The sequence below is a fragment of the Nycticebus coucang genome, chromosome 3 (assembly GCF_027406575.1).
Source record: "Nycticebus coucang isolate mNycCou1 chromosome 3, mNycCou1.pri, whole genome shotgun sequence".
Taxonomy (NCBI): domain Eukaryota; kingdom Metazoa; phylum Chordata; class Mammalia; order Primates; family Lorisidae; genus Nycticebus; species Nycticebus coucang.
In genome coordinates this window covers 64,189,105-64,201,310 of record NC_069782.1, presented here as the reverse complement: position 1 = coordinate 64,201,310, position 12,206 = coordinate 64,189,105, and the positions used below count along the sequence as shown (strand labels likewise).

Sequence of the window (12,206 nt, the reverse complement as noted above, 5' to 3'; positions counted from 1 at the left end):
GATTGCCCGAGCTCGGAGGTTTGAGACCAGTATGAGCAGCAGTGAGCCAGAGTAAGACCCCGTCTCTACTAACATCAAAACCAGCCAGACGTTGTGGTGGGCGTCTGTAATCCCAGCTACTGGGGAGGCAACCGGAAAGAGAATTGCCAAAGGAATAACATTAAAAAAAAAAAAGAAAGAAAGAAAGAAAAGAAACAACAACAAAAAAGTATTTCAAACGAAGAACAATGAACAAGCAAGCTGAAATTAAAAATAAAAATAATAATAATAAAAAAAAAAGCCTACAGGGGCTTGGCGCCAGCCATACACACCGAGGCTGGCGGGTTCGAAACCAGCCCGGGCCAACTGAGGCAACAATGACAACTGCAACAAAAAAACAGCTGGGTGTCGTGGCGGGTGCCTGTCGTCCAGCTACTTGGGAGGCACAGGCAAGAGAATTGCTTAAGCCCAGAGTTGGAGGTTGCTATGAGCTGTGATGCCACAGCGCTCTACCCAGGGTGACAGCTTGAGACTCTGTCTCAAAAAAAAAAAAGAAAAATAAGATAAAACCTACAGGAAGAATATATACCATCGTATTACTAGTGGTTTCGTTTCAGTGGAGTGTTGATAGGTAAATTTTATTTACTTTTAAAAATTTGGATAAATGTTTATAAAGTTTTTTTTGCAGTTTTTGGCCGGGGCTGGGTTTGAACCCACCACCTCCAGCATATGGGGCCGGCACCCTACTCCTTTGAGCCACAGGCACCACCCATGTTTATAAAGTTTTAATTTAAGATTTTCTTCTCCCTTTTTTTTTTTTTTTTGGTGAGGCAGAGTCTCACTCTGTTGCCTCAGGCCAGGCTAGAGTGCCTTGGCATAAGTGCTCACAGCAACCTCAAACTCTTGGGTTCAAGTGATCCTCTTGCCTCCCAGTAGCTGGGACTACAGGTGCCTGCCACCACACTCAACTAGTTTTTATATTTTTAGTAAAGACAGGGTCTCATTCTTTTTTTTTTTTTTGAGACAGAGTCTTACTTTGTCATCCTCTGTAGAGTACTGTAGTGTCATAGCCCACAGTACCCTCAAACTCCTGGGCTCAGGCAATTCTCTTGCCTCAAGAGAGGCAAGGGGCTGGGTTTGAACCTGCCACTTCCGGCATATGGGGCCGGTGGCCTACTCCTTTGAGCCATAGGTGCCGCCCACAACTGGACAGCCAATACTATCGAGTAGCTGATACTATAGGCACCTGCCACAACACATGGCTATTTTTAAAGATAGGGTCTCGCTGTTGCTCAGGCTGGTCTCCAACTCATGAATTCAAGCCATTCACCTGTCTTGGCCTCCCAGAGTGCTAGGATTATAGGCATGAGCCACCTCGCCTGGCCTCAGGGTCTCACTCTTGTTCAGGCTGGTCTCCAACTCCTAAGCTTGAGCAATCCTCAGACCTTGGCCTCCCAGAGTGCTAGGATTACAGATATTAGCCACCGCACCCAGAGTCCTATGCATTTTTTTATTGATATGTGATACTTGCATACATTTGGGGGGGTACATATTTTTGTGCATATATTTGGTACCCTGATTGGTACCAAATCAGCACATCATATGGTTTCACCTCTAAAACCTTTGAAGTGTATAGGTGGCTCACACCTGTAAATCCTAGCACTCTGGGAGGCCAAGGCAGGTGGATCACCTGACTTCAGGAGTTCGAGACCAGCTTGAGCAGAAGCAAGATCCCTGTTCTTTACTGAAAATTGAAAAAACTAGCCAGACATTCTGGTGGGCATCTGTAGTCCCAGCTTCTCTGGAGGCTGAGGCAAGAGGATTGCTCAAGCCAAAGAGTATGAAGTTCCTGTAAGTTATGACACTGGCACTCTACCTAGGGGGACAGAGTGAGATAGTCTCAAAAAAATTTTAAAAGATATGAGTGGCGCCTGTGGCTCAGTGAGTAGGGTGCTGGCCACATATGCCCAGGGTGGCGGGTTCAGACCCAGCCCCGGCCAAACTGCAACAGAAAAATAGCCGGGTGTTGTGGCGTGTGCCTGTAGTCCCAGTTGCTCGGGAGGCTGAGGCAAGAGAATCGCGTAAGCCCAAGAGTTAGAGGTTGTTGTGAGCCGTGTGATGCCACGGCACCCTACCTGGGAGCGGTACAGCGAGACTCTGTCTCTACAAAAAAAAAAAAAAAAAAAGATATAACCACACACAATAATCAGAATGTCACTATCACACCCCCAAAAGCCCAATCATTCCTCAATGTTGTTGTATATCTTGTGAGTGTTTAGATTTCCTCAATTCTTTTTTTTTTTTTTTTTTGAGACAGAGCCTCAACCTGTCGCCCTGGGTAGAGTGCTGTGGCATCACAGCTCACAGCAACCTCTAGTTCTCGGGCTTAAGCAATGCTCTTGCCTCAGCCTCCCAAGTAGCTGGGACTACAGGTGCCCACCACAACATCTGGCTATTTTTTGGTTGTAGTTGTCATTGTTGTTTGGCAGGCCTGGGCTGGATTCGAACCCGCCAGCTCTGGTGTATGTGGCTGGTGCCCTAGCCTGCTTGAGCTACATGCGCCAAGCCTTTTTTTTTTTTTTTTTTTGAAGCAGAGTCTCACTTTGTCACCCTCAGTAGGGTGCTGTAGTGTCACAGCAACCTCAAACTCTTGGGCTTAAGCAATTCTCTTTCCTCAGCCTCCCAAGTAACTGGGACTACAGGCGCCTGCCACAACACCCGGTTATTTTTTGTAGTTGTCATTGTTGTTTGGTGGGTCCGGGCTGGATTCGAACCTGCTAGCTCCGGTATATGTGGCTGGCAACTGAGCTACAGGCACCCAGCCTCTCAATTCCTTAAATATTTGTGTTTTGTTTGCTTACAGTGTGTTCAAATAACAATCCAAACAAGGTCCACAATTGCATTTAGTTGGGGCTAGTTTCCTTTTAAGTTTCTTTTAGCCCCTGGCTTCCTCTTCCTCTCCTTTCCCTGCTCTTACAACATATTTGTTGACAAAACCAGGCTATTTGTCCTGTAGACTTTACCAATCTGATGTCTTTGTGGTACACATTCCTCTATCTGCTGAACCTGATGGACAGTACACTGATTCAGTTTTGATTTTCTTGGCAAGATTCTTACATGCTCTTAGCAAGGAGCACACAAGTCCTGCTTGTCTTTCCTTTTATGACATGAGCAGCTGCCAAGTTCCACTAGGGACACAGTTTTTCTTTTCTAATTTTTTTTTGAGACAGAGTCTCACTTTGTCACCCTCAGTAGAGTGCTATGGTATCACAGCTCACAGCAACCTCAAACTCTTGGGCTTAAGTGATTCTCTTGTCTCAGTCTCCCAAGTAGGTGGGACCACAAGAGCCTACTACAATACCTGGCTATTTTTTGGTTACAGTTGTCACTGTTGTTTAGTAGGCCCATACCAGGCTCGAACCCACCAGCCTCAGTGTACGTGGCCAGCACCCTACTCACTGAGCTATGGGTGCCGAGCCATCTTTTCCAAATTTTTTTTTTTTTTGAGACTGAGTCTCACTTTGTCACCCTCAGTAGAGTACTGTGGCATCACAGCTCACAGCAACCTCCAGCTCTTGGGCTTAAGCGATTCTCTTGCCTCAGCCTCCCGAGTAGCTGGGACTACAGGTCCCAGCCGCCACAACGCTCGGCTATTTTTTTGTTGCAGTTTGGCTGGGGCCAGATTGGAACACACCACCCTCGGTATATGGGGTCAGCACCCTACTCACTGAGCCATAGGAGCCGCCCCATCTTTTCCAATTTCAAAAATTTTTCAAATATATAGAAAGTTGGGAAGAACTGTACAGTGAACACTTCAAGATACTTCTTTTGTTTTGTTTTGCTTGAGACAGAGTCTTCCTCTGTTGCCCCAAGCCATGGTGTCATATCTCACAGCAACCTCAAACTCTGGGGCTCAAGCAATCCTCTTGCCTCACCCTCCTAAGTAGCTGGGATGACAGCCTCTGTCACCATGCCCAGATAGTTTTTCTGTTTTTAGTAGAGACAAGGTTTCACTCTTGCTCAGGCTGTTCTCAAACTCCTAAGCTCAAAGGGTCCTCCTGCCTCTGCTTCCCAGAGTGCTACGAGTATAGGCATGAGCCACTGCACCGGGTCCAACAAACTCCTCTTGAGGCTATGCCTAGAAGTGCCCCTAACTTTGGCCCCCTTAAAACATTTCCTTGAAATCCCACCTCATCACTTCAAGAACAGTGCCTGCAATTCCCTCATTAACTTCCTCTCCTCACACAGAGTCCCCCTCAACACCTAAGTTCATCTGGGAGGAGGTGTCTTCTGCCACTCACACACAAGGCTTTCCAGGGCTGACAGCAAAGGAAGTGGGTGTGTTAGCATTTCCTGTGAGTTCAACTGGTAGTCAGCAGTGTAAGAGAGGCCTTTCCTGGTCTTGGCGGAGACCCACAGGTGGCAGCCACCTTCCTGTGCCTCACTTGTGTCCCCCACCTTAGGCCTTCAGGGCCAGAGCATCTCCCTTCCCCACCAGACCTGGAAAAGTACAGTTCCCTCCTCCCCCCAGACTTTTGCAATCTCAACTGCTGTGCTTCCGTTCTCCTGGGTGGCCCTGCTTCACACCTGCCTTTTTGGGGCACCTCCTAAAGGCACCTTTTTCCCTCAGGCCAGCTAACATGGTGCCCTCCAGGCTACTGCTGGAGCCCTGTTGGACTCTGCTTCTCTCCCTGTTGCTGGTCTGCTGTCTGCTGCCCTCAGGTGAGACTGGTCAACCTGGGGAGGCTAAGGTTAGAGTGGATAGGTAGAGGGTGGGAGACCAGAGAAAGTGAAGCTCCCCACATCCTGCTACCCTGGCTGCTGTCCTAGCGTCCTCGAGAGAAAGTTCTGGCTCCTTAGCTCAGCCTTCAGGTGGTCAGCTTCCCCCATCCCCAACTCTCTCTCTCTCTATGGGCCCTACCCCCACCCCAGGTCCATCTGGACCCCTGATATTTACCTATGCTGTTCCTCTGCCTAGATCAGTGTTTCTTTTTTCTTTTTTTTAACACTTTGTACATGTCTTTATTATTAGCACATTATACTGAAGTTATCAGTTTATAGGTCTGTCTCCCTTCTGAGACTGTGAACTTCTCATTAGCAGGGATGCTGGGTGAGTCATCTGTGTATCCCTCTGCTTGGTGCTGGGCCTGGCACAGAATTGGTATTGGCAGAGATTGTTTTTTTTTTTTTTTTTGTAGAGACAGAGTTTCACTTTATTGCCCTCTGTAGAGTGCTGTGGCGTCACACGGCTCACAGCAACCTCCAACTCCTGGGCTTAGGCCATTCTCCTGCCTCAGCCTCCGGAGTAGCTGGGACTACAGGCGCCCGCCACAACGCCCGGCTATTTTTTTGTTGCAGTTTGGCCGGGGCTGGGTTTGAACCCGCCATCCTCGGCATATGGGGCCGGCGCCCTACTCACTGAGCCACAGGCGCCGCCCTAGATCAGTGTTTCTTTCATATGGCTGCTTTTCCTTAGCCTTCAAAACTGATTGATGTTGTTCCTTCCTCCAGGAAGCCTTCTCTGACTCACCTCCTTCTATATGCTGGATCAGAGCCACCTCTGGTCTCTCTCTGAGCCCTCCTCCATTCCTGAAAGATTCTCTGTCATCCCTTCTGTACTGGGAGCATCATGAGGGCAGGGACCATATGTCTAAACTCCAGGATGGGGTTAAATTGTCGTACCTGCTAATGAGTGGGGTGCAGTGTCACCTGAACAACCATCAGAAATTCTCAATGTTCCCAAAGGTGCCGACGGGCAGGCATTCCCACTGCTAGTGGAGCCCCAGGACCCGGTGCTTCCTGTTGGCAAGTCCCTAGTGGTGAACTGCAGTACTCAATGTCCCCATCCTGAGCTCATCACCCTGGAGACATCCCTATTAAAGGAGCCAGTGGGCAACGGTCTAGGCTGGGCAGCCTTTCGGCTCAGCAATGTGACTAGTGACAGCCGAGTCCTTTGCTCTGGGTTTTGCAATGGCTCCCAGGTGACAGGCACCTCTGGGATCACCGTGTACCGTGAGTAGATAACACCTGAAGGTGGCACTGACCTCTGGCAGTGGTTGGGGAAGATAGCTAATGGCTTGGGAGAGTGAGAACCTGATTGCAGGGATGAACCAGGGTCTGACTCAGAACCTAGACCAGAACATATGTGTGAGACAGACAGGCAGACAGTACACAGTATGTCTATACAGAAGTTGAGAAATAAGTTTTCCTACAGGCATTTGTAAAATGTTATCTCATGACTTTTATTTATTACTTTTATTTTTGTGGCAAGAAATAAATGAATGTGGCTCAAAAATCAATAAATATAAAAAGATGTGGGTGGTACCCATAGCTCAGTGGTTGGGCACCGGTCACATACACCGAGGGTGGCAGGTTCGAACCTGGCCCAGGCCAGCTAAAACAACAATGACAACTGCAACAACAACAAAAAATAGCCAGGTGTTGTGGCAGGCGCCTATGGTCCCAGCTACTTAGGAGGCTGAGGCAAGAGAATCTCCTTAAGCCAAAGAGTCTGAGGTTGCTGTGAGCTGTGACCCTACGGCATCCAGGGTGACAAAGTGAGACTCTGTCTCAAAAAAAAAAAGTATTAAAAGGTATAAATGTAAAATCTCTACTCATTTGGGTTCGTGCCCAGCCCTGGCCAAAAAAAAAAAAAAAAAGAATTAAAAAAAAAATCTCTACTCATTTATCTACCATTGGCTGAGGGGGACATCCCATTTTAAGTGTTGATGTACAGGTGCTCATTCAGTCCTTACAAAAGCCCTGGGGTGAGGGAGGTATGGTATGAGCCTCATTTACCAGAGAATGAAATAGGTTGGGTAGAGTAAAGTCACTTGCTGGGGTTCACTGAACCTCAGTGCAGGAAGGGCTGCCTGCAGGCTCCCAAGTCTCTGTTCTGAATGCTCTTGGCACTCTCCACCTCCTTGTTACTGTTTTTTTAATTGCTCCTTCTGGAGCAGCAGTTCTCAACCTGTGGGTCACAACCCCTTTTTAACAATGAAAATACACTGTGGCATTAGGAAGGTTGAGAACCACTGTTCTAGAGTTTCTTTGCATTTAAAAGACTAGGATAGGCCAGTTGCCATGATTCATACCTGTAATCCCAGCACTTTGGGAGGACAAGGTGGGAGGATGCTTGAGGCCAGGAGTTCTAGGCCAGCTTGGGCAACATAGTGAGACCCGGTCTCTACAAAAGTTTAAAAAGTATCCAGTTGTGGTGGTGCATGCCTGTAGTCCCACCTACTTGGGAGGTTGAGGCAGGAGGATCACTTGAGCCCAGGAGTTTAAGGTTGCAGAAAGGTATGATCATGCTACTGCATTCTAGCCTGGGCTTCAGAGTGAGACCCTATCTCTTAAAAAATAAATAAAACAACAAAATAGACCAGAAAGTAGCAGAGCGCATCACTCATGGTGACTACTGATTTGAGAAGCCTTAGTAGGTAAGCGAACATATATGGTTGTATAGTCCATATGTATGGATGTGTATGTGTGTTTGTCTCTGAGCATATGTATCTGCATATGATTATCTCTGACTACCTGTATATGTGTAAATGTCTGTATGTCTAGGTGTCTTCATATTTATGTATGTATCTCTGTGTATGAATGTCTGTGAATGAACATCTGTGAATGTTTTATTCATCTGGATGTCAGTTCTGTGCCTTTTTATGTTTGCATCTCTATGTATGAGCATATGTCCAAATCAATATCTGCGTGTCTCTGTATGTGAGTGTATGTTAAGGCAGGTCTGCAGTTTATTTTATTTTAATTTTTTTTTTGAGACAGTTTCACTTTGTCGCCCTGGGTAGTGCCGGGGTGTCACAGCTCACAGCAACCTCAAATCTTGGGGATTGTCTTGCCTCAGCCTCCCGAGTAGCTGGTACTACAGGCGCCCATGACAACGCCCGGCTATTCGTTGTTGTTGTTGCTGTTGCAGTTGTCATTATTGTTCAGCTGGCCCAGGCCAGGTTCGAATCCACCAGCCTGGGTGGATGTGGCCAGTCCCCTACCCACTGAGCTACATGTGCTGCCCTATTTATTTTAATTGTTTTTTTTTTTTTTTTTGAGACAGAGTCTCAAGCTGTAGTCCTTGGTAGAGTACTGTGGCATCACAGCTCACAGCAACCTCAAACTCTTGAGCTTAAGAGATTCTCTTGCCGGGCGGCGCCTGTGGCTCAGTGAGTAGGGCGCCGGCCCCATATGCCGAGGGTGGCGGGTTCAAACCCAGCCCCGGCCAAACTGCAACAAAAAAATAGCCGGGCGTTGTGGCGGGTGCCTGTAGTCCCAGCTGCTCAGGAGGCTGAGGCAAGAGAATCGCGTAAGCCCAAGAGTTAGAGGTTGCTGTGAGCCGTGTGAGGCCACGGCACTCTACCCAAGGGCGGTACAGTGAGACTCTGTCTCTACAAAAAAAAAAAAAGAGATTCTCTTGCCTGAGCCTCCGAAGTAGCTGGGACTACAGGTGCCCATCACAACGCCTGGCTATTTTATTGTTGTAGTTGTCTGGGCGGCGCCTGTGGCTCAAGGAGTAGGGCACCAGTCCCGTATGCCGGAGGTGGCGGGTTCAAACCCAGCCCTGGCCAAAAACCACAAAAAAATAAATAAATATTGTTGTAGTTGTCGTTGTTTGGCAGGCCCAGGCTGGATTTGAACCCATCACCTCCAGTATATTTGGCTGACCCCCTAGCCACTGATCTACAGGTGCCAAGCCTAATTTATTTATTTTTTGAGACAGAGCCTCAAGCTGTCACCCTGGGTAGAGTGCCGTGGCATCACAGCTCACAGCAACCTCCAACTCCTGGGCTCAAGTGATTCTCCTGCTTCTGCCTCCCAAGTAGCTGGGACTACAGGCGCTTGCCACAACGCCCGGCTTTTTTTTTTTTTTTGGTTGCAGCCATCATTGTTGTTTGGTGGGCCAGGGCTGGATTCCAACCCGCCAGCTCAGGTGTACGTGGCTGGCACCTTAGCCACTTGAACCACAGGCGTTGAGCCCAAGCCTGATTTTATTATTATTATTTTTGAGACAGAGCCTCAAGCTGTCACCCTGGGTAGAGTTCTGTGGCATCACAGCTCACATTAACCTTTAACTCCTGGGCTCAAGCGATTCTCCTGCCTCCACCTCCCAAGTACCTGAGACTACAGGTGCCCGCCAAAACTCCCAGCTATTTTTTGGTTGCAGCCATCTTTGTTGTTTGGCGGGCCTGGGCTGGATTCGAACCCACCAGCTCAGGTGTATGTGGCTGGTGCCTTAGTCTCTTGAGCCACAGGCGCTGATCCTGAGCCTGATTTTTTAATTATTTTTTGAGACAGAGTCCCATTCTGTGGCACGGGTAGAGTGCCATTGCATCATAGCTCACAGCATTCTCAAACTCCTGGGCTCAAACGATCCTCCTGAGTAGCTGGGGTATAGGTGCCCATCACAGTGATCAATTAGTTTTTCTATTTTTAGCAGAGACAGGCTCTCAATCTTGCTCAGGCTGGTCTGGAACACCTGAGCTCAGGCAAGCCACCCACCTCGACCTCCCAGAGAGCTAGGATTACAGGTGTGAGCCACCACACCTGACCAGGTCTGCAGTTTAGGAACCAACATTCTAGCCTGGGTTTTGCTACTTCCTTGCTGTCTGTCCTAAGCAAATCACCTCATCTCTCTGGGCTTTATGTTTCTCCACCCATAAAAGAGAAGAACAAAAGAGAGGATTTCACTGTTGTGTGCATGAAGATAGATGATTTTCCTGGAAAGTTCTATGTAAACAGGAACTTGTGTAATTAAAATTAATATATTTTTTTTGTTAACTCGTAACATTTTTGGTAACAAAAAATTTTCCTTTTATTTTAGTGCCTGGTAAGGTGTCTGAGAACACAGGAAATAATCATGAACGCATTGGAACAGTTCTAAGCCCTAGATGTTTACTAACTCAAAGCTCACAGTGCTCCACAGGGCAGCCCTGTCTCCTCCCCAGGCCCAGGGTAGGGGTTGCATGGCCAGCAGATAAGTTCCTTTCTTCTTCCTGTCTTCCAGGGTTCCCAGATCAGGTGGAGCTGGCGCCCCTGCCCCTCTGGCAACCTGTGGGTGAGAACTTCATCCTGCGCTGCCAGGTGTCTGGTGGGGTGCCCCGGGACCACCTCTCTGTGGTGCTGCTCCGCGGGGAGGAAGAGCTGAGCCGGCAGCTAGCAGTGGCAGAGCCTGCCCAGGTCACTGCCACAGTACTGGCGGGCAGAGGTGATCATGGCGCCAATTTCTCATGCCATACAGAACTGGATCTGCAGTCCCAAGGGCTAGGACTGTTTAAGAACACCTCGGCTCCCCGCCAGCTGCGAACCTTTGGTGAGGGAAGGGGCTTCAGACAGTGGGTGGTGAGGGTAGGGGTTGCCCTAGCAGGTTTTCTGAGAATGGGGTGCCCTGGACCTCATGGGCTCCTGGGAAGGCACGCCCTTGGCTATTGGTTGGGTGGCCCCAAAGGGAGGCTCCTGCTGTGGGATCTTTTGCAAATGCAGTGTTCATGACCCTGCGGTGTGTCCTGGGAAAGAGGGTGACCCGCGCCTCAAGCTACCCTAGGAAGAAGACCCTGGCTGTCAGCATAAGGGTGTGCTGGGGAACACAGCGTCTGTAGCTGTTAAGGCCTCCTTTTGCTCACATGTGTCCTTCTCTCTAGTGCTGCCCGTGATTCCCCCTCGCCTCGTGACCCCCCGGGTTTTGGAGGTGGGAACATCGAGGCAAGTGTACTGCACCCTGGAGGGGCTGTTTCCATCCTCTGAGGCCCAGGTCCAACTGGCACTGGGGGACCTGATGCTGAATCCTACAGTCACATGCCATGGCGACACACTCAGGGCCAAAGCCATGGTCATAGCGCGGGCAGATCAGGAAGGTCCCCAAGAGATTGTCTGCAACGTGACGTTGGGGGGCCAGACTGGCGAATCCAGGAAGAATCTGACAGTCTTTAGTAAGAGGGACCAGGGCAAAAGGGTGTGGTTTCAGCTGTCTGGGGCCTGGCATGGAGGGGCGGTGATTAAGCAGCCAAAGAGGCGGGGCCTGGGCTGCGCAAATAAGAGTTGCTACATAGGCTGGGCCTGAGAGCCCCAAATGAGACAAGTCTTGCCAAGAGGGCGACGCTCCAGAAGCCTAAACGCTTAGCCCGGATATCCCGAGAGCAAAGGAGTGGGTAGAGGAGGAGGTCTAAGGGTCTGGTTTGTATCCTGCGCAATGCCTCGCCTTTAGGCTTCCTAGGACCCATTCTGAACCTCAGCGAGCCCAGCGCCCCCGAGGGGTCAATAGTAACCGTGACTTGCATGGCCGGGGCCCGAGTCCAGGTTGTACTGGACGGGGTTCCGGCTGCAGCCCCGGGGCAGCCCGCGCAGCTTCAACTAAATGCTACCGAGAGCGACGACCAGCGCAGCTTCTTCTGCAATGCCACTCTCGAGGTTGACGGGGAGATCTTCAACAGGAACAAGAGCGCTCAGCTGCGTGTCCTATGTGAGTTGGTCACTTTCATTCTAACTTTTAATCCCTCGACTCCTGCCCTGGAAAGATTTGATCTTCATTTAGCCCACTTAGGTGTGTTGGTGTGTCTGATCACATGGTGGTTTCATAGATGGTCCCAAGATTGACCGAGCCAATTGCCCAGAACGCTGGAAATGGAAAGATAAAACTATCCAGATCCTGCAGTGCCAGGCCCGGGGCAACCCAGCTCCCCAGCTACACTGTTTGCAGGAAGGCTCCGGACGGGAAGTGCCCATTGGGATCCCATTCTTCGTCAATTTAAAATATAATGGCACTTATTACTGCCAAGCAGCCAGCTCACGGGGCACGTACACCCTGATCGTGGTGATGGATGTTCAGGGTAAGCCTTGGCGGGGACAAGGGTCGGGAGAAGCCCAGGAGGAGCCGGGGCCCGCGTATTTACTCGGCGATTCTCTGCACAGATCGGAACTCCCTCTTCGTCAACATCTTCATGGGGGTGTTAGTGATCGTGGGCGTGGTGACTGTCGCAGTGGTCTCAAAGTACCTCTTCCGGAAGAAGAAGCGGAGCGGGTTCTACAAAGTGAAGCAGGAAAGCACCTCACTGCCCCTAACGTCTATGCAGCTTAACCAGGCCGTAGGGGAAGAACGGTCCTGAGCTGTAGGACACTGTGATCTTGACCTATAGTCGGCGGAGGCTTGGCTGTGTCCCTGGATTCCTCAACCAATAAAGCCCTCCAACTCCGTAGTGTGTGGCTTAGTTCCCACTCCGCTGCGC

At 49.6% G+C, this 12,206-nt stretch overlaps 1 protein-coding gene across 4 annotated transcripts; it reads left to right on the top strand.

Annotated features, from left to right (window-relative positions):
* The first annotated feature begins 4,366 nt into the window (after positions 1–4,366).
* ICAM3 (intercellular adhesion molecule 3) lies at positions 4,367–12,099 on the top strand. Of its 4 annotated transcripts, none has more exons than XM_053582315.1 (7): positions 4,367–4,398; positions 4,610–4,701; positions 5,725–5,991; positions 9,992–10,297; positions 10,626–10,913; positions 11,189–11,443; positions 11,562–12,099. In XM_053582315.1, exons 2-7 carry the CDS (start codon positions 4,620–4,622, stop codon positions 12,056–12,058), a joined length of 1,695 nt encoding a protein of 564 aa, XP_053438290.1. In that variant the 5' UTR covers positions 4,367–4,398; positions 4,610–4,619; the 3' UTR covers positions 12,059–12,099. The 4 variants fall into 4 exon arrangements, with proteins under 4 accessions (XP_053438290.1, XP_053438293.1, XP_053438289.1 ...); XM_053582314.1 differs by having other exon boundaries at positions 4,391–4,487; XM_053582316.1 differs by having other exon boundaries at positions 4,395–4,701; positions 11,562–11,810; positions 11,893–12,099.
* Positions 12,100–12,206: the final 107 nt, after the last annotated feature.